Raw genomic sequence first — 27,383 nt, forward strand, 5'->3', positions numbered from 1 at the left:
TTTGCATGTTCTCCCCGGGCCTGCGTGGGTTTTCTCCGGGTGCTCCGGTTTCCTCCCACATTCCAAAAACATGCGTGGCAGGCTGATTGAAAACTCTAAATTGTCCCGAGGTGTGAGTGTGAGTGCGAATGATTGTTCGTTTCTGTGTGCCCTGCGATTGGCTAGCAACCGATTCAGGGTGTCCCCCGCTTACTGCCCGAAGACAGCTGGGATAGGCTCCAGCACCCCCCGCGACCCTAGTGAGGATCAAGTGGCTCGGAAGATGAATGAATGAATGAATGAATGAATGAATGAATGAATGAATGAATGTAAATGTGAGTCAATTCAATCGGAGTCGTTGATCGCGTGCCCCAATGTTTTCAATCCACAGCGACAATGAAGAGATTGGCCTCGCTGTTCCAATACGTTTCGATGAATGCATGTGTGAATATGAGTATGAATGGCTTTATAGTCCCTCAGTGGCATCTTTGCTCGGAGTCCTCAGTTAATTGCGTTCCGTGCCCGTTCGGCTGAAACCGTATCATCATGTGGAGTCGGTAGCTATGACTCAGCTCAAATATTTTTCCAAGACCCATATCTCGTTTGCTGTTTCTTTGGCCCTCCACTCTATTCATTTCAAATAATTTTATTAGCTTATATGTGGGAATATGTGACATAAACTCATCATATTTTTTTTTCTTGAGATCATTTTTTAAAATTTTTGGTTCACTTTTTCTTCCCATAATCTATCATCACTGCAAATGCCACATTAACATTTGCTTTTTTTTTTATTTTATTTATAGCGCATACTCATCTGTGGCCTTTCAGATGATAGCCAGCTGGGCAGTCTTGAATGACAGCTGAGGAAGAAGTGGTCATATGAAAGAGTGAACAGTAGCGGGGCAAGATGACTAGCTTAGCGACTCGAGTCGCAGCGACTCAAGCGTGTCTGTGAATATGCAGATGTCATTGTGAGGCTTGAGGCTGGAAATTGCACTCCAGTTATGGCTGGAGAGCGCATGAGTTTGTGCGCACGAGCTCCCGCGCTCCTTCAATGGACTTCCTGCAGACAAGCTCGTACTCGGTACATCAACACAGCCCTTTCGACTTGAAAAGAAGGCCCCCGTCATGAGAGGATGTTCCAAATATTTCCCTTTGCGGGCTGTCACGTCCTCTTTTTCTTCACTAGCCGCTTCTCTCTACACACTCGTAACTGCAGTTACCTCAGTTGCTCCCATACCAATGGATTCAATTTTTAACTAAATACAAACTCTGTTGTTATAGATAGTTACCAAACCATAGTTGTCATCACATTCCCTTACTTCCGCCGACAATACGCTCTCCTGAAATAATTAAGGACACTAAAAAGACTAAGGGTGGCATGGTGTCGACTGGTTAGCGTGTCCGCCTCACAGTGCAGGGGTGCAGGGTTCGATTCCAGCTCCTGTGTGGAGTTTGCATGTTCTCCCCGCGCCTAGGTCGGTTTTTTACGGGTACTATTTTTTTCCTCCTACATTTCAAAAACAGGCATGGCAGGGTTATGGAAAACTCCAAATTGTTCCTAGGTGTGAGTGCGAGCACCGATGTTAGTTTGTCTCCGTGTGCCCTGCGATTGGTTGGCTACCGGTTCAGGGTGTTCCCCACCTGCTGCCAGAAGTCAGGTGGGATAGACTCCAGCACCCCACGCGACCCTTGTGAGGATAAGGCGGATCAGAAAATGGATGGACGGATGAAAAAAAAACAAAAAAAAAAACCCAACTTACCTCATTCACTCCCAAAGACATTTTTAAACGTCTTTTCAGACTTGGTCCAGAATTGGCTGGTACTGAATGGGTTAATTATCCTGACATTCCCCTGTATCATACAGTACTAATCAAAAACTAGAACAACGAGAACAAGCATGCTAAAAAAAATACAAAAAACTTCACAGCCATACATTTATGTGTCTCTCTGAATTTTGAGTAAATGATGCGAACGTACATGGCTGAGTTTGGATTTCCCAAAACGAGTGAGAGTGTCCTCCCTTAGCATTAGCACGAAACAAATCAATAGTCCTGTTCTTCCTTGTTGGACATTTTTCATGTTGGAGGAGGGCTGCAGGTGTGGAGTCCAGGCTAACACGATTATAATCCCCACAGATTACATTCACTGTTTCGGGATTCTGGGTTTGTAATGCTGTAATGAAAGTGTAGAATAAATGTAGCCCTGGTTGGAATAGAAAATATGTACAGATGTTGATGGCGTGTGAGCACATCACAATGTGATCTGGCCTGCTGCCAACAGCTAGCGTAACCGCATTGCGACAGCAGATCAGAGTTTTCCCAGTCAAATGTCGAGGTCGAGTCATCTCTAGTTAGCAAAGAGAATTGGACCTCCATCTTGACTTGTTCAGCCAGCGTTAGTGTCACGGCAGTACAGCCTCACAGGTTTCACGTTAGCATCTGCCGCGTGAGCAATTCCTGTGAGGATGACTGATCTGCTCATCGGGTGACACTGCAATCAGATCGTCATCTTGTTGACAAGGCATTCACCCGGATAAAGGAGAATGCTGGGTTTCAAAAGCCTCTGGCTAACGACACATTATACTGATAATGATACCTCAAGGTAACTTTAGCCCAAAGCATAGCTACGTTTCTTTGTGTTTTCCACTGAATCCATAAACTCCAGATGACTGAGGTGACAAATACTGGCTCTTTCTCTTGGTGAGCCCTCATGGGTGAGGATGGTGGTGGTGTTCTGGGTCAGTTCTCGGCACATCACCCCTAACGATCTCCCCCTTCACCTCCTCATTTATTGGGAAATCTACTACATAGGTGTTTACGCCTTGATCTACGTGACGAGTGACATACTGTCGATGGATGCAACAGAGAATCCGTTAATTTTTCAAAATAAAACACCTTTCAGATTCCAAAATGAATAAAACGACAGTATGTGTCAGTTTCTTTTAGTCTTTCTGTGCGGTCCGCCACCAAATGACCGACGGACCGGTAATGGTCCACAGCCCGGAGGTTGGGGACCACTGGTCTCCAGCACTTCAAACAAGATCGCTCGGAAAAAGAGAGAAGTTTGTGACATATTTTGCAGCTTAACTCACAAATGACTAAGTCATCCATCACAGGAAATTAGAAAGACGTAGAGGTAACTCTCTGTCATCACAGAGCTCGAACTCGAAAGAGAAAACTGCACTAACTGCGCGTCACACGGAGAGATGACAAATGTCATCACTTCTCACAATCACTTGAAAAGAATGTGATCAAACAACGGAATGAAAATATATCCGAGTCGAAGGAAACAAGAAAATGTCATAGCTGTCCGTCATCACCAAAGCAAAACGTGACAACTGTCTATCAATACAGAATTCAAACAAGGAAGTGTTATGCAAGCTCACACAGGTACTTTTCAGTGCTGCTTGAGGCGAACGCAAAGTAATCTCGAGCTCCTGTTTCTTGGGAGACCTCGCTGCTCAGGCCCTGGGAGCTTGGGACTATAATTTTCCTTTTATCTGGAATCAGTACAGTGGAACCTCGTTACAACGTGCCTTGAGGTACATGACGAATCTGTACATTGTAGCGGTAGTTTGTTGTGCCCATTTCCAATAAAATGGCCGCCAACTACGACGTATAAGACGGTGTGAACATTTATGGATGTTAAAACATGGAATACTGTGTAAACATGTCGATTACAAATGCGTGTATGTGAATAGAAAAATGATTTCACAAGACATGAAACAAACAACAGTAGTGTTCTCACTTAATTTCTAAAAATATTCGGTCAGCAAATAATAGCCGCCATCGGCAATTGCCAGTACCGCCGACGTCTGGGAGACTCCCTTTGCAAAGTGAGAGACGAGTACAGATTGCGAGATTTGCTTCCGTTTATCAGACAGGTTTTCGGAGCATGTACCAAGTCGATCAGTAGCGTCGCTAAGCAACGGAGGGGAAACCCGCGCTGTACATTTTGTTCATGAGCAAGGTCGTGGCGCCAGTTAGCTTCCCAATGGTTTGTTGCAACGAAGGCCTTTTCACTATTTTGTGGGGGGAAAACATCAGGTCGTTATAATGAAATTTACGTTATAAATGGGTTCGCTGTCAGCAAAATTGGCAAATGGAAAACGTGAAATCGGAACTTTGAAATGTAAACATTACAGCGTTGAAAACGTTCTAAGCGGGGTACGACTGTAGTAATAAATCCGGGTCCTTGATTTCTTTACGCTTGAAGTTTGGATAGCATAATTATTTTTTGAGGTTTGTTTGATACATTAATTTGTGTCATCTGCGTACTAGCGGAAGCTGTCCGTCCATCCATTTTCTGATTTTCATTCTCACAAGGGTCACGGGCGGTGCCGGAGCCTATCCCAGTTGTCTTGGGGCAGTAGGCAGGGGACACCCTGAACCGGTTGCCAGCCAATCGCAGGGCACACAGAGACAAACAACCATCCGCGCTCACACTCACACCGCGGGACAATTTGGAGTGTTCCTTTATCCTGCCAATTCATGTTTTGGGAATGTGGGAGGAAACCGGAGCACCCGGAGAAAACCCACGCAGGCCCGGGGAGAACATGCAAACTCCACACAGGGAGGCCGGAGCTGGAATCGAACCCGGTACCTCTGCACTGTGAAGCCGACGTGCTAACCACTGGACTACCGGGCCGCCCCATCTACACCCAGTGTCGTTCAAATATGTTCCATTGTATCCTTTTGGGAATGTGGGAGCAAACCGGAAAATCCGGAGAAAACCCACACAGGCGCTGGAACCACATGCAAACTCCACACAGGAACGACACAGCCGGAATCGAACCCTGCGCCTCTGCGCTGTGAGGTGGACGTCCTAACCGGTCAAGCATGGTGCCATCCAATGGAAGCTAACAAAATTATACTGAAAGGGATGCATGTAAGACTATATACACAGGTCGAGTACTTAGCTACTCTGTTGGCTGTGTTGGGAAAGCGTCGTATTTGACACCAAATCATCCAAAGTTCGCTTCACAAGTTTTAAAATGTACTCGTTCGGTTTATAGTTCATAATTCATCATTTTGAACTAAGCTCACAATGTTCCAAAGCTATTTTGTTATTTCAAGAATATGTTGCCTGAAGATATGAACTCAAAAGACTGGCATTTCCCCCACTGGTGCAACCCAATCGGTCCACACTAGTCGACAGCTGCAACTTGCTGATTGAATGTTCTTGTTTTGTTTAAATGAGGAATTAAAGCAAAAACACGGGGGTCATTTTTGATGACTGACGACGGCCCGTCTGCGACTTGTCCCGTGATACCCCAGCACCACCGCCACCGCCACCACCACTAGCACAGAAATTCTCTGTCGAATGCCAGCCAGGGTGGCCCAGTAGTCCAGTGGTTAGCGCGTCGGCTTCACAGTGCAGAGGTACCGGGTTCGATTCCAGCTCCGGCCTCCCTGTGTGGAGTTTGCATGTTCTCCCCGGGTCTGCGTGGGTTTTCTCCGGGTGCTCCGGTTTCCTCCCACATTCCAAAAACATGCGTGGCAGGGCGATTGGACACTCTAAATTGTCCCTAGGTGTGAGTGTGAGCGTGGATGGTTGTTTGTCTCTGTGTGCCCTGTGATTGGCTGGCAACCGATTCAGGGTGTCCCCCGCCTACTGCCCGGAGACAGCTGGAATAGGCTCCAGCACCCCCCGCGACCCTAGTGAGGATCAAGCGGTTCGGAAGGTGATTGTGAATGCCAGCAAAGAAATTAACAAACAGTAACTTGGCTTACTTACTGCCAACCCGATACACATTTCCCGAGTGCGGTGACCACTAAGGTCTCACAGGTTTGGGGATTATACCGCAGAGCGCTCTTAGTTTAGTTTCTTTCCTTTTGACTGAGTGGCACAATTGAATCCGTAGTAGCTTTCAGGAACCGAGGTCCATAAATCACAATTGAATTGTTCACTCGGGTCGCATTACATGTAAGCGATCAGATGTTTGAAAGTCTACATCTCATCTTCAAACTTGATGCACTGTTGATTTGGTTAGGTAGTGAATTGAAAAGATGTGGCGGAGCTACTGGCGGACGAATGTTCAAAAAGTGCCAATTAACATGATTTTATCTCGACACCAGTCCAGATATTTGATCCGATCTTTCACTCTCGAGATAGGGAGAGGCTGGTCTCAGGAACGGTGGTCGAGGCATGCTGCTAGTTATCCGGTAGCACATGGCGACCCCATTTTCTGGGGTCAAGTCTGTCCAGCCAGTAGAACGAAGGACATGCAGTAGATCTGAAAGTAGACAAGGATTCACCGCCGTTTGTCTGCCCGACTCTCATTGTCATTTATAGCCACAAGGACCACGCCACGGACTAGTAGACTTATTTTTACTTTCTTTTCAGCCATCGTCCCAAGGTACACGAGAAACTGTTGAGAAGTATGCCTGAATGGAGGGTGTGGCCCTGTAACTGGACATTAGGAGACACTTATTGCAGTCACATTGACCAACCAGAACTTAAGATGCCCCATCACCAACTGGTTCTGACTTAGCCCAGACCTTGCGACTTCTCTTTGGGTAGCTTTACAAAGATAAGAAATTCAAGTGGATACATGAGGAAAGTCCACTCGTCTGTCAGTCTCAAGTCTTTGTTATCCTCCAGAACTCAACAATTATTCCCCAGTGCGCAGGATTGTCTTGTACACGGGCGACACATCTGCCAGAATGGCCCAAGTGTGAATACTTACCGGTTCCAGAATCAATTTGTTTGCATCAAAGCAATAACCACCCCCGAACGGTTTTAGGAAGATTACCAAGACAGATGCGGAACATTTGACATTGAACGTCGGCATCCACTCCTGTTTGAACAAGGAAGAACCCACCTGATGATGGCCAAAGGGCCTTTTTAGCCGAGTTTGACCTGTTGTACCTCCAATGGATTTGAAAACACAGATGTCGGAGGACAGATGGAATGCAGTGAGGGTGACAGTAGTGGCTCGTTTTGACTGTGCGTGTGTGTGTGTGTGAGGGCAGCTGTTGAACAAGAGGATTTAATAATGCCTTGTGACCTAGATCGAGCCAAAAGCAGTCTCACTCGGCGCTATTGTACAAGAGAGAAGAAGGATGAAACACTGGGACCAAAACACTGCGATAGAACAAGTCTCTTAAAAATCTAACAACGTCAGTGTATGACAGGAATAGTTGAGGAGTTCCGATGCGAAAAGCTGCCAAGCTGCCATGAAGACAAAAACACAGCCGCGACTGATGCCTGTCACGCATCGCTTGAGGTTGCGTTTCTGAATACATCCATCCATTTTCCGATCCGCTTTATCTTCACAAGGGTCTCGGGGGGGTGCTGGAGCCTATCCCAGTCATCTTCGGGTTGTAGGCGGGGGACACCTTGAACCGGTTGCCCAAACACGGGGCACATAGAGACAAACAAACAACCCTTACACCTCGGGACAATTTTGAGTGTTCAATCAGCCTGCCATGCATGTTTTTGGAATGAGGGAGGAAACCGGAGTACCCGGAGAAAACCCACACAGACCAGGGGGTGGGAAATGCAAACTCCACATAGGGAGGCCAGCGCTGGAATTGAACCCGGTACCTCTGCACTGTGAGGTCGATGCGCTAACCACTGGGCCGCCCCTGTTTCTGAAGCCGTTTCAATTTTATTTTATTGTATTTTTTTAATTTACAATAGGCGGCCCGGTAGTCCAGTGGTTAGCACGTCGGCTTCACAGTGCAGAGGTACCGGGTTCGATTCCAGCTCCGGCCTCCCTGTGTGGAGTTTGCATGTTCTCCCCGGGCCTGCGTGGGTTTTCTCCGGGTGCTCCGGTTTCCTCCCACATTCCAAAAACATGCGTCGCAGGCTGATTGAACACTCTAAATTGTGCCTAGGTGTGAGTGTGAGCGTGGATGGTTGTTCGTCTCTGTGTGCCCTGTGATTGGCTGGCAACCAATTCAGGGTGTCCCCCGCCTGCTGCCCGAAGACGGCTGGGATAGGCTCCAGCACCCCCCGCGACCCTAGTGAGGATCAAGCGGTTCGGAAGATGAATGAATGAATGAATGAATAATTTACAATAGGACTTCCTTTCAGTGCAATTTTCCAGTTGTGTGAGGATTTTTGGACTCGTCTGTTTTCGAAGACCAACGCAAAGAAAACTTTGCTAGTTGTCTAGTTTTGCGGTGAAATGCCATCAAAGATCGCTTGGAAGGAATGGAATTCATTCAAACTAATTTTCTCCAAATTGCACAATTTATGGGTACCGTATTTTCACGACTATTAGGCGCCATTAAAAGTCTTAAATTTTCTACAAAATGGACTGCACGCCTTATGATGCGGAGCGTCTTGTGTATGCGCTGAGTTCCAAAACCTGACTGACAGCCGACACGCTGTTTATATAGAAAAAAGGCGGAAGTTACTGTGGACAGGCATGCGGCAAAGAAGTCGGCCAATCAGTGAAGGGTGGGCGCGTGTATATATACATATATGGAGAAAGAGAGAGAGAGAGAGAGAGAGAGAAAGAGAGAGAGAGAGAGAGAGAGAGAGAGAGAAGGCAGACGTGAGAGAGGACAGGCATGCGGCGAAGAAGTCCGCCAATGAGTGAAGGGTGGGCGTGTAAGTGGACGCTAAAGGGACGCCCCAAGCAGGTACCAACACCTGTATAGAGTGTGGCTATGTGCATTGTTGCAAAACAACTTCGCTTTTGGTTTCTAAGAACCCCCGAAAATAAATTCTACAAAGAGACACGCCTACGTAGCTCAGTTCAAACTTCAAGCCATCGGTTATGCTTTTAGCATGCGTGCCCATCTCACAGCAGCGGTGAAAAACCAAGTCAGGCAAATGAACTCTGAGCTTGCTTTGATGGATTTCTGGGAGATGATTGATCGAAAAACGTGAGTACATTGTACGATGGCTAAATAAAATACAACGGAACTCAGTTTTGCTTCCGTTGCCGTTTTGAAAAACGTGTTTTTAGCTTGTATCTGTATGTCTTGGCGTGCTACCGTATGCTTCAAGCTAACGTGTTTTTAGCGTGCGCGCATGCATGTCGTATGTTTAAGCTGGCGTATGTTTTACCACGGGCGGCCCGGTATTCCAGTGGTTAGCACGTCGGCTTCACAGTGCAGAGGTACCGGGTTCGATTCCAGCTCCGGCCTCCCTGTGTGGAGTTTGCATGTTCTCCCCGGGCTTGCGTGGGTTTTCTCCGGGTGCTCCGGTTTCCTCCCACATTCCAAAAACATGCGTGGCAGGCTGATTGAAGACTCTAAATTGTCCCTAGGTGTGAGTGTGAGCGCGGATGGTTGTTCGTCTCTGTGTGCCCTGCGATTGGCTGGCAACCGATTCAGGGTGTCCCCCGCCTACTGCCCGAAGACAGCTGGGATAGGCTCCAGCACCCCCCGCGACCCTCGTGAGGATCAAGCGGCTCGGAAGATGAATGAATGAATGAATGAATGAATGAATGTTTTACCACTTTAAAACTGCGCCCAATCATACGGTGCGTTTTGTCTATGTGTAAAATACAGAAATAGCCCCCATTAATGAGACTGCGCCAAATGGTCGTGAAAATACGGTACTTAACTTACCTTCAAAAGGAACTTTTAGCTTTGACTTGGAAATGAGGGAAAAAAATGAAACTCATGCAAGTGCATTCACAAGTGAGAGACGTCCGCCTTCACCTTTGATTTCTTCGGTTGTCTCTTTTGTCTGCTCCCATCTGGTATGAACAGCTTAACAGAAAAAAAAAAATGAAGATGAAAAATATTTTTTTTGAGTCTCTGATCACTGTTACTGTTGCCTTTGAATTTTTAAATAGATTTTTGTGGGGTCCTCCTTGCATGAATGTTTGTTGCTGTTTATTATTATTATTTTATATATATTTTTTTATCTTATTAGAACCGCTTTAGGTTCACACATCTGAAATATTGTGATAACATTACGATCATTTTCATCAGTACATCCGTGATATGAAACGGCCGTACCGTTTCATCTTCAAGAGTGAATGAGCATACGGTGATTCATGCCGTCCACGGTTCTGTGTTATCGCTTGTAGCAGCGCAAATCTGCAAACACTCCTGGGGTGCGCGGCCGGAAATCTGCCTGGACTATAAATGACTGCTCGGACGTGACGGCAATGTGCGTGGAAGCTGCTCGCACTCCATCACTGTCGCCGAGCAGTCCCCTACTAGGACCAAATGTCACTCCCGAGAACCCCCCCAACCCCCTACACCCCACCCCCACAACCACTGCAGTAATTTCTTTCACCTTAACGTAAGAGATGCTACACGGCTTTGGAAAGGGGATAATACAATCTCGGCAAAGTCGCATTCTCTGTGGGATGATTCTGCCGCACAAACGCTTGTAAACCGTATTATACATTTCTTTTAAATATGTTCTGTGTCCTCCAAGGCGGCGGCCCGCAACCTTTTTGTGTCACAGAGCAGCTGAGACATGTACATGCTGTTCGCCGAGCGGCAAGCCGTTTCTTTCATTGCTTTTAAATTGCCAGTTTTCAGGCACTGGTGCAAAGATAATAATACGAGTCATTCGACATTTTGTTAACCTCGATTTTTTTTCCCGCCCCCCGTTCATTTCAAACAGTGTTATTCTACTCTACAACATATGTAGAATAAAATAAAATAACACAGGAGACTATTAAGAAATGGATCAATCAACAATTACGCCTCATAATGTAAACGTAATCGCGAGCTTACGTACGTCATTAGCATCGTTGCTAAATGTAAATATTCATTCATCTTCCGAGCCGCTTGATCCTCACTAGGGTCGCGGGGGGTGCTGGAGCCTATTCCAGCTGTCTTCGGGCAGTAGGCGGGGGACACCCTGAATCGGTTGCCAGCCAATTGCAGGGCACACAGAAACGAACAACCACTCACACTCACACCTAGGGACAATTTAGAGTGTTCAATCAGCCTGCCACGCATGTTTTTGGAATGTGGAAGGAAACCGGAGCACCCGGAGAAAACCCACGCAGGCCCGGGGAGAACATGCAAACTCCACACAGGGAGGCCGGAGCTGGAATCGAACCCGGTACCTCTGCACTGTGAAGCCGACGTGCTAACCACTGGACTACCGGGCCGCTAAAAGTAAATATGACTGATTAAAAATTTTACGGCGATTGAATGCTGCTTCTTTCCGGTGGCTGCCGGCTAGTTAGTAGCGACTAAACAGCTAATGTTTATGTGGGCTGGCTGTTCAAATTCTGCTCGCATGTTTGCAACTTGCTCAAACGATTCAACGGGTTTCGTGTATTGTCTTGTACGTTTTGGTACGTTAGTAAATTTACTTACAGCTCGCAGGTCTGTCTCCGGTCCCAAATGGGCTGAGGCCCGGTTATGGTCGGTGGGTGGGCACCGGTGGGTGGGCATCAGTGTCATGCCCATGGGTGTAATGTGCCACAATATGCACTAGGGGGAGCTTTTTTGAGAAAGCTTATGAACAGCAACAAAAAAACGTGAGAAAAATGAATGTGTGTAAAGTTCCACGCCAAAAATATATAAGCTAGTGAAGAAGAGTGAGTCAAGACATAAAAGAAATGAAATGGCCCAGAAAAGTGGACAAGTGGGTCTCACTGCTGTCTTACACTAAGAAGCTCTCTTCAAATCAAAGGCTTTTCGGAGCGGAGTTTTCGTCTTCTCCCCGGGCCTGCGTGAGTCATACTCGACTCCGGCTTCCTTCTACGGCGCAGAAACATGACTCCATATTGTCTGGAGATGCGAGTGTGAATGGTTGTGCGAGTGTGTAGGTCATGTGACTTGACAGACGAACGGCTGCGATCGGCTCCTGTTCTCAGGATACCCACAAAAAAAAGGAATGAGGTTTAAAGGAAGGAGCGGGACAAAAATTTGGTGAGGCGAAAAAAAAGTAGATGAAAATAAATTTCTGTCCTTGCAGCGGTGGCCTTCACTTTTGGTACGCATCCGTTGCCAAGCCTCTGTTGTAAAAGCGTACTTTCGGAAGACATGATTCACTGAAACGTTTCATTTCGGAAACCTATACCTCTGCCTTTGCCCTCATTCCGTCCCCTGCCCAGCGCAGATCTGTCATGGCCGGCTACGTTTCGGAAGCAATTTGGAAATGTAAGTAGGGGGGCTGCCATTCCGGCTCGACTCAGTGATGGAGAAAGGCTATGTGGGGGAGAGAGAGAGCGAGAGAGCGAGGGAAGACGGACTTGCAGGCTTGCTCGCAATTCCTTCTTTCTGAATATTTAGCAGGCGCTTTGTCAGATATTCTTTGCCAGGCTCGTCAGTTCCTAACAGGCTGTGTTTGAATGCGTGCCATCACATGTCCACGATGATAACACTTTAATGATGTGGGTGTCGGTGCAGCGGCCCATCATGGTTGCAAATGAAAGAGCGGAGGCGGAAGACGCAATTTGGAAATGACACATGGTCAGATCTGACAACCGCGCTGACGTTAATGGACACTCGCTGAATCCCAGGCCTAGGGAGCTTTGACTTCTTTTCTTATCACAATAATAAGTTTTGTATTTGTAGTTACTCGTTTGACAGTGTCGAGCAAAAATTTGCGAGTTGCAATTGTGTTTATTGAACATTAAACATAATTTGACAGAATATAAGGTAGATAAAAAAAGTAAAAAGAAAGAAATCAGTCTTCATTCAACACTGTTATTATGTTCAAGCTAGCGTTACACGAAACGCTAGCTCGTTAGCACCGAAGCTAACCGCGGACGTTAGCACGGAAGCTAACCGCGGACGTTAGCACGGAAGCTAACAGCGAAAAGTCGCTACGCAGCTGGAACCCACGACCAGAGACCAACCAACCAAACGCCAGCGAGCGTGAGGGAGCCGGTAAACCCACTTGCCACGTTAGAAACACCCAGCAGCAAGGGAGTAGGAAGAAGTAAAAAACGGATCTAGTCCTACCCTGTTATGTGTTTATATCTACTAAATCATTTTTGTATCAATCAGAAAAGAAAAAAGTAAGAAGAAAGAAGTCTCCATTGAGGCTCATACTTTACCCTTAACCGTGATATTTTTACAACTTTTGGTTTGTATCGGGATTATATACATCCACACTCTGGTTCAGTCAGTTCTCAAATGAAGATATTTTTTTTTTGGGGGGGGGGGGGGCATAATTCCAAAAAAGTATTGGCACAAACACGACAGTGGCCATCCCCCCACAAAATATCGACTGTGGCAGCATTGTGCTTTAGGGACAGTCAGTTAGCGTTAGCATAAAACTCTCTTGACTCCTGTTCAATGTACTGTACTCAATTTATAATTCCTACATGCCCAGCCCCCACAAAAAATACGTCAACACTATATATATTGTTTCTTTTGAAGTCGCTGAAATCAAATTCAGACTGATCTGCTAATGAGTTTTCAGTCACTGAAACAGTTCATGAAACAGCCAGTCGAGACAACGAAACAACCATCCGCGTTCTCGCTGCTCGACAAGATTCTCCGCCCCGCCCGTATCCACTCAAACGCAAACATCAGCAACTTACCTTCCAGCAGTTCTCTTCACTCACGCTCTGATACTCAGCCGTCATACGACGAGTGAAAACATCTACCAGTCAGCTCGAGCGCCTCTTGACAGCCGTGCTTCCAACCTGCCTTCACGTTCGGCTCCCTTTTGTCATTGCCTCCTTACGATCTCACTATTCGAGTTGTTCCAACTGTGGGGGGGAAAAAATGGCTACAATCACCCCAACAATGGTGCAGTCCACACCGCCAGTGCTCTGTCCTCTGGCACATTTGGATCAGCGTTTTCTGACCTTTTCTCCGCCACTCTTGTCAAACTCAATCGCGACAAAACTTAAATGCTTCTTATTTAGTTTCTCTATTCGGCAACGCCTCCATTTACCCCTCGACCCACGAATCATCTTAGACAGTTCCTTATCACCTCATAAATAACATCACGTGACCTGCATACTTTCATCTGCGTGATATTAATCGCCATCGCCCCTCCTTCACTCCTCCTTCCACTTTCGTCCTTGTTCATAGTCTTGTCGCCTGTGATTGATTATTACAATTTCTTTCTTTTTGAGCTCGCTCGTGATCCCTCCATAAACTCCAACTGGTTCTCCTCCCCAAAAAATTTTAATCCTTCCACCAAATTACCAGTCTTGCAAAAGCGGTTCCATTAGGAATGTATTTAAAAATGCTTCTGCATAACAGAATGAGAATGAAAAAAAGTATGAATTTTTGACTTTTTTTCCCTCCCTTTGAAAAGAGACAATATCTCGCTTATTTATTACATATGAGAAGTTGAAATTTTGGTATCAATCTGAGCAATCATCGTAGAAGGTGAAATGTTTGAGTTGCTTTTGCGGGCCACACAAAATGAAGTGGCGGGCCAGATCTGGCCCGCGGGCCTTGAGTTTGACAATGGTACTGAAGAGGATAAATACAAAACGGTGGGCTGGGTGTATAATTTTTTCTATATTTATTGCATAAACACTGAGAAAATATTTAATATTACCTGCGAGGGCGAATTACAACACGAGAAAAGGGACCAATGAATCAACATAATATAACGAAATATTTTATTTAGTGCTATTAAGTAATTAAAAAATGTGTGATTAATTAATTTGGGTCTGTAATTAATCACTGTAATTAATGTATATTTTAATCTAACCTAAAAATTGCAGATTTTCATTTTATTTATATTTATTTATTTATATTTTCCTTTTCGGAGCTATCAGAAAAAGTTAACCCAAATACATAAACAATAAAGGCAGAGATTAAAATGTAGATCAACGGGATAAAAAAACCCGCACTAAATGTGATGTCATTATTAATCGCAATTAACACGATAATTTGACATCTCTAATTTTTTTCACTTAAGGAGGAAGTCAACCTCAAACTTGTCTTTTCATAAATATGCTCTGTGCAGCACGACTGGTCTAAACTCGGCATTCTGATTGCATATGTGGAATCTGAGTTAAGCAGTCCAATCCACCCGTCCACTGAAAACGACATCGGTGTTGCTCGAGCAAGTGTGATGTCATTTTCAGCCAACAAGGGGGCAAAACGGCCGCCGCCGGGAGATGGCTAAAAACAGGTGCATTTTGCCGCTTAGCTCAAACGCAGTTTGCATCATAATGCACTGTTTTGACGAATGATGGCGCAGGGAAGAGATTCTTCTCAAGAAAACGTGGGTGTCGACTCCCGCTTATAGCCCAACAATATACCTTGCATGCTGTCACAGCATCTTTGCCGATTTAAAAATGGCTACAGTGCACATGGCTGCTTGTGCCTGTGAGTTGTTTGTGCAGCTCTGCAAGCTGTGCAAATGTCTCCCCACGGATGTCAAATAGATTCTAATTAGCTCTGCAGAATTTAATTACCATACGCTGGTGGATCACTAGGGTAGCGTCCCGGCTGAATGGACGTGTAACCAATCACACTTTGCCACAGTCGAGTGCGGCTCACAGCAGAGAAATATGTCCCTGGCATATGAATGCTCTCTTTTTTGGTGTGTGTGTGTGTGACCTCCCTGTATATATTTATCTTTGCCACGTTTGAAGAACTGCACACACATACCTGCGAAATGGATCGGCGGGCAATTTGAAGTATTAATTCATTCCCACAACTTCATAAATCACATTGGAAAGCCTAAGGCCGACCTTAATGATGGATGGAGGTCTTGAGGAGCCGACGATGAGAAGAAAGGAGCGTTGGCGCGGAGTGCCGATGCGGATTTGGAGCTGGGAGTCGCGGCTTGGAGTTTGAAGCGGATTACGTGGGACAGGAGAAGTGAACTAATCTCTTTTCGTCAATGGATGCTACAGCTTTGTGTTTGCTTTCAAAACTTAGCTTGTAGCAGATATATACACCAAATTTAATATACACCAAATTTATCATTATTCGCTTAAATCCGATGAATGAATCTGTGGGTTTCGCATGACTCCAAGTAGACTGCCCTTGCCGTGTGTCCATTATTCAACCCGTTCCACTTTGTCATATTGAGAGCGTCCCGGTTACAAATTCTTTTTTCGCTGCGGCCTCGGCTTTCAATGCTAAGGGCCTATATGAGTGTCTGGATGACTCAAAGCAGTGTAAGGTAAAGAATGGGAAGAAGCGCCGATGATTATTCCATTATATACGGTCAAATATTGATTGGCTTCTTTCACTTCAAAGGGCGGAGAGAGCCCTCGTTTCCAATCCGTTCCACTTGTTCGGAGAGGACCACGAGTTCCCCACGACCTTGCGAGCACCAACGACGATTGCTCTCCTTAGCGCACACAGGGTGAGTCAGAAGCGGGGGAAGAGAGTAAAAGAATATGAGGGATGGACAAAAGATTTTTTTTTCTTCAAGAAAGTACAATACAATACACATCCTATTTATAGTGTGCTTCCACAACAGTTGCAGCTGGAACAAAGCGCTTCACAAAACAGTTCACAGAGTAAATGATAAACACAACACGTAACATAAAAACGCGGACAGTTGTGCAATCTTAATCACTTTTCCCTCATACGCTTTGTTGTTTGAAGCAGTTCTATATGAAAGAGGAGAGACTCAAAGTGTCCTTTCACCAATGGGTCAGAGACGTCATGCTCAAAATGTAAACATGAAGCTGTAGCAACTATTAACGAAAAAATAAATAATCATTTCTCCTGTCCCATGTAAATCCGCTTCAATTCCGAGCGGCGACTCACAGTTCCAAATACGCATCCGCGCTCCACACCGATGCTCCTGTCTCCTCAACTTCAAGTCAACAGTATTTATAGAGTACTTTCAAACCATCGCTGCATACAAAGTGCTGTACATGGCGCGATTTAACATACACAATGAACAGTAAGACGAATCCGTAATAAAGGCAGTAGAAAGCCATCATCAGCAGCAGCAGCCATCCATGCACCCGCACCAACGCAGACTGTCCAACAGCGCCTACGTCTTCGCTGAACAAAACGGCACTGTGAAAAATGCTGCCCATTTCAGGCGCAAAAAAAACCCCCACAAGCGCCACGGGGCTGTCAAGCAACGACAGTCAGATGGCACCGACATTCCTCCCAATCAAAAATCCGTGCTGGCACACACGTGGTGCCGAGAAGGCGCAACCACCAAGCACAGATTCTTCTCCTTTGACGAATGTCGTGGCCATAAAACGCTGAAAGCAATCCACATCTGGTCCACCTGACACCCAACACAGTGTGACAAATCAAAAGACAGAAACAACAACAAGAACTTGGGCGCCATCTTGGAAAGTATTCATTCTTTATAACTACGAAGAATTAGTTAGCTCCAAGCTAACAGCAGAAAGTGCCACACTACGACTAACTACACGTAGCTTGTCAATTATTCCGAAATGCACGACAAAGCACCTGGATGTTTATGTGAAGATGAAGGGAGTTGAAGAGTGCTTGCATTCACTTGCCGGTTGGCCTCGTTGCGTAATGAGAAGAATAAGGAGAAGATGGAGAGACTAATAATATCTCTCCTGCACCCATATTGAACTATAGCAAGCAGTTGAGAGCGCAACATGTGGAAACGGCAGTGGAAAGTAAATCTATTAGCGATCCAGACTGTGGAGGAAGCAACCTGGATGTGAAATATGAAACATTTCAGGCAAGGTGCATCATATTCAATGACTCTTTTGAAGTTACACATTTTGAGATTCCGACCTGGTTTTGGTTTGAGTTTATTGCGTATGCAGGGTTCATACATACTGTAGATATGTGCGTATGTGGGAAAACGGGCTCGCGCCCTATAATCAGCAGATGAACGCGTCGTTTCCTCTGATCTGGTGCGGAACATCCACTGCTGTCAAAAGTAAACAAACAACTTTCCCTTGTTACAGGAACAGAAGTGATACATCAAAGACGTTCACATAAAACTCACATAAGACTTGCGTAGAAGGTTTGTGGATTGATTATCTATTCAAAAGAACACACCAACTATGAACCTCGGCAATATATGCGTGTACTATTGCATTGTTTTGGACATAAACTACCGTATTTTCACCTTTTCTCCAAAACCAACAGTGTGCCTTATAATGCGATGAGCCTTCTATATGGATCAATATTCGGATCTTGACGTCGTATTTTGAATGTTCCGTAAAGCGCTTTGTTACAGCTGCAGCGATTGTTGAAGGCTCCATATCAATTAATCTCTTATATTCACTTTAGTGTAGCACCATCTACTGGATGCATAGTGCAACCGCAGCCACTATTGTAGCTTCCATGAAAACCGTTTTAAAATAGGCCATTCATTGAAAGTGCGCCTTATACTCCAAAGCGCCTTATCGTGCGGAAAATATGGTATTCAGAATGGAGTGGGCTTCTATTTATCAGTGATAACGTTGGAATTTTTGCTTGCACCGCGAGTCAAGGCTCTTGTTTTGTCCAAACCTCTGGATCTCTGTAGCCCCGTCGGATTGATCGTTAGGGAGATCCAAATCTAGTTACAGTATGTGCATTTTGACAATGCTGGGCAGTGACACAAAGCTGAACGAGCAGACAAAATGGATGTGGCCCCTGCGTACGATATGCGGATTGAGGATGTAAAAATGCAAAACAAAAAAAATTTTAATATGTCTGTCGTGGATATAAAAAGTCTACACACCCTTGTTCAAACGGCAGCTTATTGCGATGTGAAAAAAAAAAATGACACCAAGACAAACCATGAGAAAACTTTTCGTAGATATAAAAAGTCTACACACCCTTGTTCAAACGGCAGCTTATTGCGATGTGAAAAAAAAATGACACCAAGACAAACCATGAGACAACTTTTCGTGGATATAAAAAGTCTACACACCCTTGTTCAAACGGCAGGTTATTGCCATGTGAAAAAAAAAAATGACACCAAGACAAACCATGAGAAAACTTTTCGTGGATATAAAAAGTCTACACACCCTTGTTCAAACGGCAGGTTATTGCGATGTGGAAAAAAAATGACACCAAGACAAACCATGAGACAACTTTTCGTGGATATAAAAAGTCTACACACCCCTGTTCAAACGGCAGGTTATTGCGATGTGAAAAAAAATGACACCAAGATAAACCATGAGACAACTTTTCGTGGATATAAAAAGTCTACACACCCCTGTTCAAACGGCAGCTTATTGCGATGTGAAAAAAAAAAATGACACCAAGACAAACCATGAGAAAACTTTTCGTGGATATAAAAAGTCTACACACCCCTGTTCAAACGGCAGCTTATTGCGATGTGAAAAAAAAAATGACACCAAGACAAACCATGAGAAAACTTTTCGTGGATATAAAAAGTCTACACACCCCTGTTCAAACGTCAGGTTATTGCGATGTGGAAAAAAAGATGACACCAAGACAAACCATGAGACAACTTTTCGTGGATATAAAAAGTCTACACACCCCTGTTCAAACGGCAGGTTATTGCCATGTGAAAAAAAAAATGACACCAAGATAAACCATGAGAAAACTTCGTGGATATAAAAAGTCTACACACCCCTGTTCAAACGGCAGCTTATTGCGATGTGAAAAAAAAATGACACCAAGACAAACCATGAGACAACTTTTCGTGGATATAAAAAGTCTACACACCCCTATTCAAACGGCAGGTTATTACGATGTGAAAAAAAAAATGACACCAAGACAAACCATGAGACAACTTTTCGTGGATATAAAAAGTCTACACACCCTTGTTCAAACGGCAGGTTATTGCCATGTGAAAAAAAAAATGACACCAAGACAAACCATGAGAAAACTTTTCGTGGATATAAAAAGTCTACACACCCCTGTTCAAACGGCAGGTTATTGCGATGTGAAAAAAAAAATGACACCAAGATAAACCATGAGACAACTTTTCGTGGATATAAATAGTCTACACACCCCTGTTCAAACGGCAGGTTATTGCGATGTGAAAAAAAAATGACACCAAGACAAACCATGAGACAACTTTTCGTGGATATAAAAAGTCTACACACCCCTGTTCAAACGGCAGGTTATTGCGATGTGAAAAAAAAATGACACCAAGAAAAACCATGAGACAACTTTTCGTGGATATAAAAAGTCTACACACCCCTGTTCAAACGGCAGGTTATTGCGATGTGAAAAAAAAATGACACCAAGATAAACCACGAGACAACTTTTTACACCAATAATGGAACCAATAATCTGTACAACTGAATTGAAGATTTTTTAAAAATCTATTTTTATAGGGTGAAATAAAAACGACCGAAAAAATATGGTTGCAACTTTTTTTTTTCCTTGTGCTTTTAATTGCCAAACAAAATGTTATTCCTTTGTAACCCAACATGAAACTTGCCAGATCGGGTACAGGGAGGAGCTAAACAATCGCCAAGTATGACTGACAAATACCAGATCACACAAATTTCCGTCAAGAAAAGTGTAGGGGACGACGCACGGTAAGAAGCAAAGCAAAACTTCTGCCGGATTGAAATACCAAGCTGATGATTATTCACGGCAGGTGCAACGCTCAGCCGAGCGAATCGGAACACAAACAAAAAAAAAACAAAAGAGCAGACGGGCAGGTGGAAAAACAGGAATACGACACGCAGGAGATGATGTTGTATAAAAACAGGCATGTCCCGAGGCCTCTTGCGGGTATCAACGCTTCCAAATTACAGCTAAGCTGCAGTTCTTTCCCCGGCATGGATGCTCGGTTGGACGGTTGGAGCTGAGCTGGCTTTGCTCTTCGTATCTCACACTTCCCCTTCCCTGTCATTCCCTTTTGTTAATTAACATTTCGACTTTCAGCTATGAGGGCAAATTATCTTCTGGACACAGAGCACAATTAACTAGTATAACCGTCATGTTGTCAGAGTGCGCTGTCTCTCGCTAGAATAGTGTGATGGATGAAGGCCTCGGCAATGGATGACGCCGCACACACTTTTCCCTCCTTGTTAAATTAAAAAAGGATGCCAAAATGAATATGCTATTTCAGGAGGTTTCTTTTTTTTTTTTTTTCAATGTCACTAAGTAAAAGGAAATCATGCCCCCTGGACTCCGAACATTTGTTAGGAACCGTTAAGGAGGGGGAGGGGGGGGGGTACGGAGGCACTCCGCAGCGTCACGTTTTCTTATGTGAGGAGGTGGAAAGAAAGCTCTATTCAAGCTTTGTCAGATAATTGATGTTTTTTTTTTTTTGTTCATTACCATTTAGAACAGGGGTGTCCAAACTTTTTGCCAAGGGGGCCAGATTTTATGTGGTAAAATGTCGGGGGGGCCGACCTTGGCTTACATTCTTAACATTGAACAACAATATTGTTCAACAAATTTTAGTAAGCCAGTCTGTTTCACATTTCCATTTTTATTTTAATTTCAACAATCTTAAGAATTTCTTTTGGTTCATTTGAAACAGGAATGTGAAATATGACATATCAGTCAATATAAACACGGAGTGATGTCTTGTTAACTCGTGAGTGATGCCCTCTAGTGTCTAAATGCTTTTACTCATTTAGTGAATGCTATTACTCCTTTAGCCACTAGAGGGAAGCAGTACTCTATGAAACATCACTCACCAGTCTACGAGACCTCAGTCAATGCAACACGTGTTCCATTGCGCCCAACCTGCGGGCCAGACGGCACTGATTTTATGACGGGGGCCGAGGGCCAGATGAAATTCGACCGCGGGCCGGATTTGGCCCGCGGGCCGGACTTTGGACATGCTTGATTTAGAAATAAAGTGTGATGGAAATGAGCTTTTTCATTTCTCATGCGCATGAGGTTACAGAAATCGCTAACAATGACCCCCCCCCCGCCCCCCATCCCCCCATTATTGATGCCACATCATAGGCAAAGCTCTCTTATCTCCAATGTTATTTACATCTCATTAGTGTCACCGGGAAACTGTGCGAGTTTGGGAGAATAAATAACCCCGGCTGCAGAATGGGCTGGAATCGTGCTTGGTGAATTGAGCCAAGTCACTTGCTTGGAATCTCATTTACGGGAGCCGGGAATCAACGTTATTTTTCTGTAACACGGAACAGACCGAGATCCCCTTCTGGTTTTACGTCAAGACGTATTTTTGATGCAAAGCCATAAAAATTGCACGAAACCAAATGATTCCAAACACGACTCCCTATTTTGCTGAATGTAGTTGTTGAGATGAGTGTGTTGCGTTTGTTTGGCCGATGCCATACTGCGACGAGTGTTATGACGTGCGCGTAACGACTGAAGTTAACATTCATTCATTCATATTCATATTATTATTAGGGTCATTTATCATTCATTCATTCATCTTCCGTACCGCTTCATCCTCACTAGGGTCGCGGTGGGTGCTGGAGCCCATCCCAGCCGTCTCCGGGCAGTAGGCGGGGGAAAACCTGAATCGGGTGCCAGCCAATCACAGGGCACACAGAGACGAACAACCATTCGCACTCACACTCACACCTAGGGACAATTTAGAGTGTTCAATCAGCCTGCCATGCATATTTTTGGAATGTTGGAGGAAACCGGAGCACCCGGAGAAAACCCACGCAGGCCCGGGGAGAACATGAAATTAACATTTGGGTGATAATGGTGGAGCTTGACTGTCCCCAACAAACAAATGTGTAAACAAAGTAGAACAAAAAAAGGTACACAGTTTCAACGAATCAAGATATCGGTCGATTTTTTTTTTTTTTTTACTAACTTGGGATTTGATTTGTCTGCCATCTGGATTTTTGGTGAAAAACACTGGCCGCATTGAATGTTTGCCTAAGATTAATTTTCAGCAGGGCGGCCCGTTAGCAAGTGGTTAGCACGTCGGCTTCACAGTGCAGAGGTACCGGGTTCGATTCCAGCTGCGGCCTCCCTGTGTGGAGTTTGCATGTTCTCCCCGGGCCTGCGTGGGTTTTCTCCGGGTGCTCCGGTTTCCTCCCACATTCCAAAAATATGCATGGCAGGCTGATTGGACACTCTAAATTGTCCCTAGGTGTGAGTGTGAGTGCTAATGGTTGTTCGTTTCTGTGTGCCCTGCGATTGGCTGGCAACTGATTCAGGGTGTCCTCCGCCTACTGCCCGAAGACGGCTGGGATAGGCTCCAGCACCCCCCCGCGACCCTAGTGGGGATCAAGCGGCTCGGAAGATGAATGAATGAATGAATAATTTTCAGCATTTGGTTGGTCAGGAAAACTCTTGAAATCTAGCTCCGCCTATTTTTGTCTACGGTTTTTCATCTCTCTGTCCAAGCCGGTGGCCCCTTCCATGACGTTAGACAGGTTTTTTCATTTTGTGTCTCCCAACTTAGCATAAACCCAACATTGAGTTAACATGTTGTAATGCTCTCGTTGTAATGCTCATTTTCACATTTTGGGCCACATACGGACTCATACATGCCAACATTATACCATTCTGTTCTATAAATAACCAAAATATCATATCTTTCCTTTGTTTTGGTATAAAGAAGCATTTGGCGTTTTCCTATCGTCTGCTGTGTTGGGTCTGTCTCAGTGACAGACTGAGACTGCTGTTTTCTTCTCTGTTCAAAACAATGTTGTCTTCTACTGTGATCAAAACAATGTGCGCCCCTAGCGGATAATCCATGAATTGCATTTTACTAAAAATATTCTTTCTGTGTCTTTAATGCATTTTTTTCACTTTTAAATTGTCCTGCGGGCCAAATCAAACCTCCCGGTTCCGATCCGCGGGCCGTATGTTTTGATACCGCCGATTACTGCAGCATCCCGTTTTCGACGTTTAGACACGCACCATAGATGTTAGACGCTATCTTCTTATTCGTGTTTTTGCTTGTTCATTTGATACTGAAGCTTTTTAGTCAAGTATTACGGAAGAAAATGGCTGCGTTGTCCTTATGTTTTGTTCTTGCAGCACTCTGCCCTTGTTTTGCCACACGGGGCCTCAAAAATGAGTTTTCACAGAGGCGTAAATATTTGCAAATCTCCATCGCAGAACGGAGGTGCACATGGTCTGATCGATGTGCGGAGTGAATGTGCCACTAAAAGAAGTTTTCACTCAAGACACGGCGTTTTGACAACACTGAGAATTCATTTGTGGCAACAATCTAAACGTAAACATTTGGAATCATTTTTTTTGCACAAAGACTGAACCCGTCGAACTCCTTCCTATGTTTGATGTGCTATTTTTAGGTTTCTGAAAAGCACCCTTCCACATTTCCAGAAGCGCCTTGTGGACAAACGTCTTAACGCTTTTGCGAAGGGGTGAGAGAGGACGCTGTGAAAGCAGAGGAGAGAAATGACAAAAGCTGGCAGTTCAAACGAGCGGAGATGGAAGAAAAAAAAACAGCGGCCAGAATCGCCGGTCGCCCCGCAGGCCGTCGAAGGCCACCAGAGGCGACGTCATTCTCACCCGCCCATTTGCTCTTATCCCCGGACTTTGTTTTGACAAACTTGAAGTTGCTCTCTATCAGTGAGCCACAGGCTACCTCTCTGCTGCCTTTTTTCTTCATCTCTCTCTCTCCCTTCAACCCGGTGGCCCTTTCATTTTTAATTGACGCTGTAGTTTTGGTGGGCTCGCAGGGAAAGACTTTGGTTGCCAGGCAGTGCCAGCCAAGCCTGCGGGCCTGGCGAGGAGAGGCCAAAAGTTCTCCCCAGGCAGCATTTCCGATTGTTTTGGGCAAATTTTGTCAATCGGTTGTGAAAGATTTTGGCCAAGCATGCAGCCAGACAAACGGATGTTGTCATCAGTCTGTCGCTGGACAAATTTGGACCGTATTTTCCACACTAAATGGCCCATTTTGTCATTCATTCGTTCATTCATTCATCTTCCGTACCGCTTAATCCTCAATAGGGTCGCGGGGGGTGCTGGAGCCTATCCCAGCTGTCTTTGGGCAGTAGACGGGGCACACCCTGAACTGGTTGTCAGCCAATCACCGGGCACACCAAAGACGAACAACCATCCACGCTCACACTCACACCTAGGGACAATTTAGAGTGTTCAATCAGCCTGCCATGCATATTTTTGGAATGTGGGAGGAAACCGGAGCACCCGGAGAAAACCCACGCAGGCCCGGGGAGAACATGCAAACTCCACACAGGGAGGCCGGAGGTGGAATCGAACCCGGTACCTCTGCACTGTGAAGCCGACGCGCTAACCACTGGACTACCGGGCCACCCATTTTGTCATTTTTTCCATATATTGGATGCACCGCAATTTAAGACGCAATCTACAGTGCCTCCACCAGATGGAGCTACGCTTACCAACAGAACGATCAGATGTCAGTAAAACGTATTTATAAAGCAGTGACACAGTTCACTTAACCAATGGCAAGTTAGAACATTCACTCGTTAACGTTGAACTCTCTTGCCGCTGCTCTGTTTCCGTTCCTGCATACAATTTGTTGTCTGAAAGCAGTTATAGATGAAAGAGGAGCGAATCAAAGTGTCCTTTTCACCAGTGGATCAAAGACGTCATGCTGCAATGTGCAGACGTCTGCTACAAGCTAAGCTTGAAAGCAACAAGAAGCTGTAGCATCCATTAACGAAAAAAAGAGATTGGCTCTTCTCCTGTCCCATGTAAGTCCGCTTCAATTCCAAGCCGCGACTCCCAGACATATTGACATATTACCGTAATAACCATACACAAGGCGCGCTGTGAGCTTTTAAGAAAACGGAAGGCTTTTAGTGAGGAAAATACAGTCGCGAGTTACTTAGACACAAGACTCTGTTTGTTTAGTATCCAGCAGGTTTAAGAAAACGGAAGGCTTTTAGTGAGGAAAATACAGTCGCGAGTTACTTAGACACAAGACTCTGTTTTGTTTAGTATCCAGCAGGTGGCAGTGGAGGGCTGTCGCTCCTTTTCCGCACCTGTTCCTCGTCATGTCATTTGTCTGTCACCTGTTGGAGAGACCGCCAAGCCATCACCAGTTGTCGGATAATTCGCCTTGCTCATGCCAAGTGCTTATTTTCTCGGCCTTTGTCGTTCTCGATCTCTTTCGTAGTCTTGTTGCTATTCTGGTTTGTTTCTCTTGTTACCCCCAGTTTTGTTCTGGTATTGTTATACTGGGCGTGTTTTTGTTTTATTCATCGATTGGCTTTTTCTTGTTATTTATTGGACAAGTGATTTTACGTTCTTCATTTCTCTTTTATGAGTAGCGTTATTTAGCCCCAGGTTGTTCCCGAGCGATTTATGTTGCATTTCTTTGCTCTCGCGACCTTATTTCATAAATCAACCATTTTTTTTTTTAATTTTGCACTCTATCTTCTCTCTTTCTGCATTTGTGTGAGCCGCTCCTGTTTCCGACTGGTCCGGAACCATAACGCAAGCTTCAGTGTTACCCCGAACTGAATTAATCCATAAACCTTTGCGATCAGCTGCCAATTAAGCCGAGCGCTGTACATTTATATCTGTACTTGCTTTCACGGCCGGTGAATTACATTCAGCAAACAAATTAACTGCCATATTGCTTCCGCTTTGACAATTTTCGGTAACAACCTGAAATTTAGATGCGTTTCCTAACCCTGTGATTTACGAGGGCCTGCCATTCCGTTGTCAAGTGGAAATATTTGCTTTCACAAAATTCATCGAAAAAGCGGGCGGTTGTAAAACAGGCATCTGCTTAACTCCAGCTTCTGTTTCCTTACCGCAGGCTTTCTGAGCACCGGAGACCAGGCGGCCAAGGGCAACTACGGCCTGCTTGATCAAATTCAGGCTCTCAGGTGGATCAAGGAAAACATCCAAGCCTTCAAAGGAGACCCAAAACGAGTGACCATTTTCGGCTCGGGTGCCGGCGCCTCATGTGTCAGCCTGCTGACCCTCTCGCATTATTCAGAAGGTAAATTTATTCGCTCGCGCGGGCTTTGACAAGATTCGCCGACATGTCAACGTGTTTCATCATGTTTCGGTCACGTCCGGTCTTACTCGAGCTTCCGAAGTTCAAATTAAATCATCATACATACGTTAAAAAGCTGCAAGCAGCCCTGAAAAGGTCTTCTCGGTTTTTTTTGTTAGTTTTTTCCTCCTTGTTGAAGGAAATGAAAGGAAAAGATCGGACCTCCCCGGGGGAAGTTACGATGGCATCATATTTCAAAGGGGTCTTCGAAAGTAATCATCCAAACGGCATTATTTTGTGCCAATTTAGTGGCGTGAGATTTGGGTTAAACGCGGAGATCCTGAAAGTGACAGCGATCGTCTTTGAAATCGGTAAATTATTGACAGGCCGGATGATAAAGACGGAAATTTTAGGGGGAATTAAAGGATGCTCAACCCTGCAATGCGCCAAAAAAAGTAACTGTGCAAGTGACTACGGGAGGGTTCTGTAGTCAAGTGGCTATCATGGCACAGATATGTCATATAAAATCTATAAAAGTCTGATTTGACCTCAGAGGAAGTATTTATGAGCCTGTCTGTGGACCATATTCCTTAAAACCTCAGATCCATCCTTCCTTCCTTTTAATTATTCCCCATTTTGTGTTTGGCGGATTCAAAATGACTGCTTTTGATAAGTCCTCATACACTAGAGAGAACTAAATATGGCCGCTATCCGACATCTTAATTAACAGTGGCAGCAGCAAAAGCTTGAAAGTTGCTTAATGGGCTTGGGGGGGTGCGGTGGGATTGGGAGGTTGGGGG

General features: G+C 45.0%; 2 protein-coding genes across 14 annotated transcripts in view; both read left to right on the forward strand.

The window, feature by feature from the left end:
* nlgn4xa (neuroligin 4 X-linked a) overlaps positions 1 to 27,383 on the forward strand; it is a 59,010-nt gene that overhangs the window by 26,175 nt on the left and 5,452 nt on the right. Inside the window, exon 3 of the mRNA XM_052059205.1 lies at positions 26,401 to 26,586. Coding sequence (XP_051915165.1) covers positions 26,401 to 26,586 — 186 coding nt within the window. The remainder of the gene's footprint in view (positions 1 to 26,400; positions 26,587 to 27,383) is intronic.
* Positions 15,757 to 19,827, forward strand: LOC127596577 (uncharacterized). 13 transcript variants are annotated; one of them, XR_007961491.1, is made up of 4 exons: positions 15,757 to 16,626; positions 16,760 to 18,686; positions 18,879 to 19,261; positions 19,356 to 19,827. XR_007961491.1 is itself a non-coding variant. In XM_052059298.1 (4 exons), exons 2-4 carry the CDS (start codon positions 18,377 to 18,379, stop codon positions 19,678 to 19,680), a joined length of 924 nt encoding a protein of 307 aa, XP_051915258.1. In that variant the 5' UTR covers positions 15,757 to 16,626; positions 16,760 to 18,376; the 3' UTR covers positions 19,681 to 19,827. The 13 variants fall into 13 exon arrangements, 2 of the variants coding, with proteins under 2 accessions (XP_051915258.1, XP_051915257.1); XR_007961495.1 differs by having other exon boundaries at positions 19,070 to 19,261; XR_007961499.1 differs by having other exon boundaries at positions 19,070 to 19,165.

The sequence above is a fragment of the Hippocampus zosterae genome, chromosome 2, assembly GCF_025434085.1.
Source record: "Hippocampus zosterae strain Florida chromosome 2, ASM2543408v3, whole genome shotgun sequence".
Lineage (NCBI taxonomy): Eukaryota > Metazoa > Chordata > Actinopteri > Syngnathiformes > Syngnathidae > Hippocampus > Hippocampus zosterae.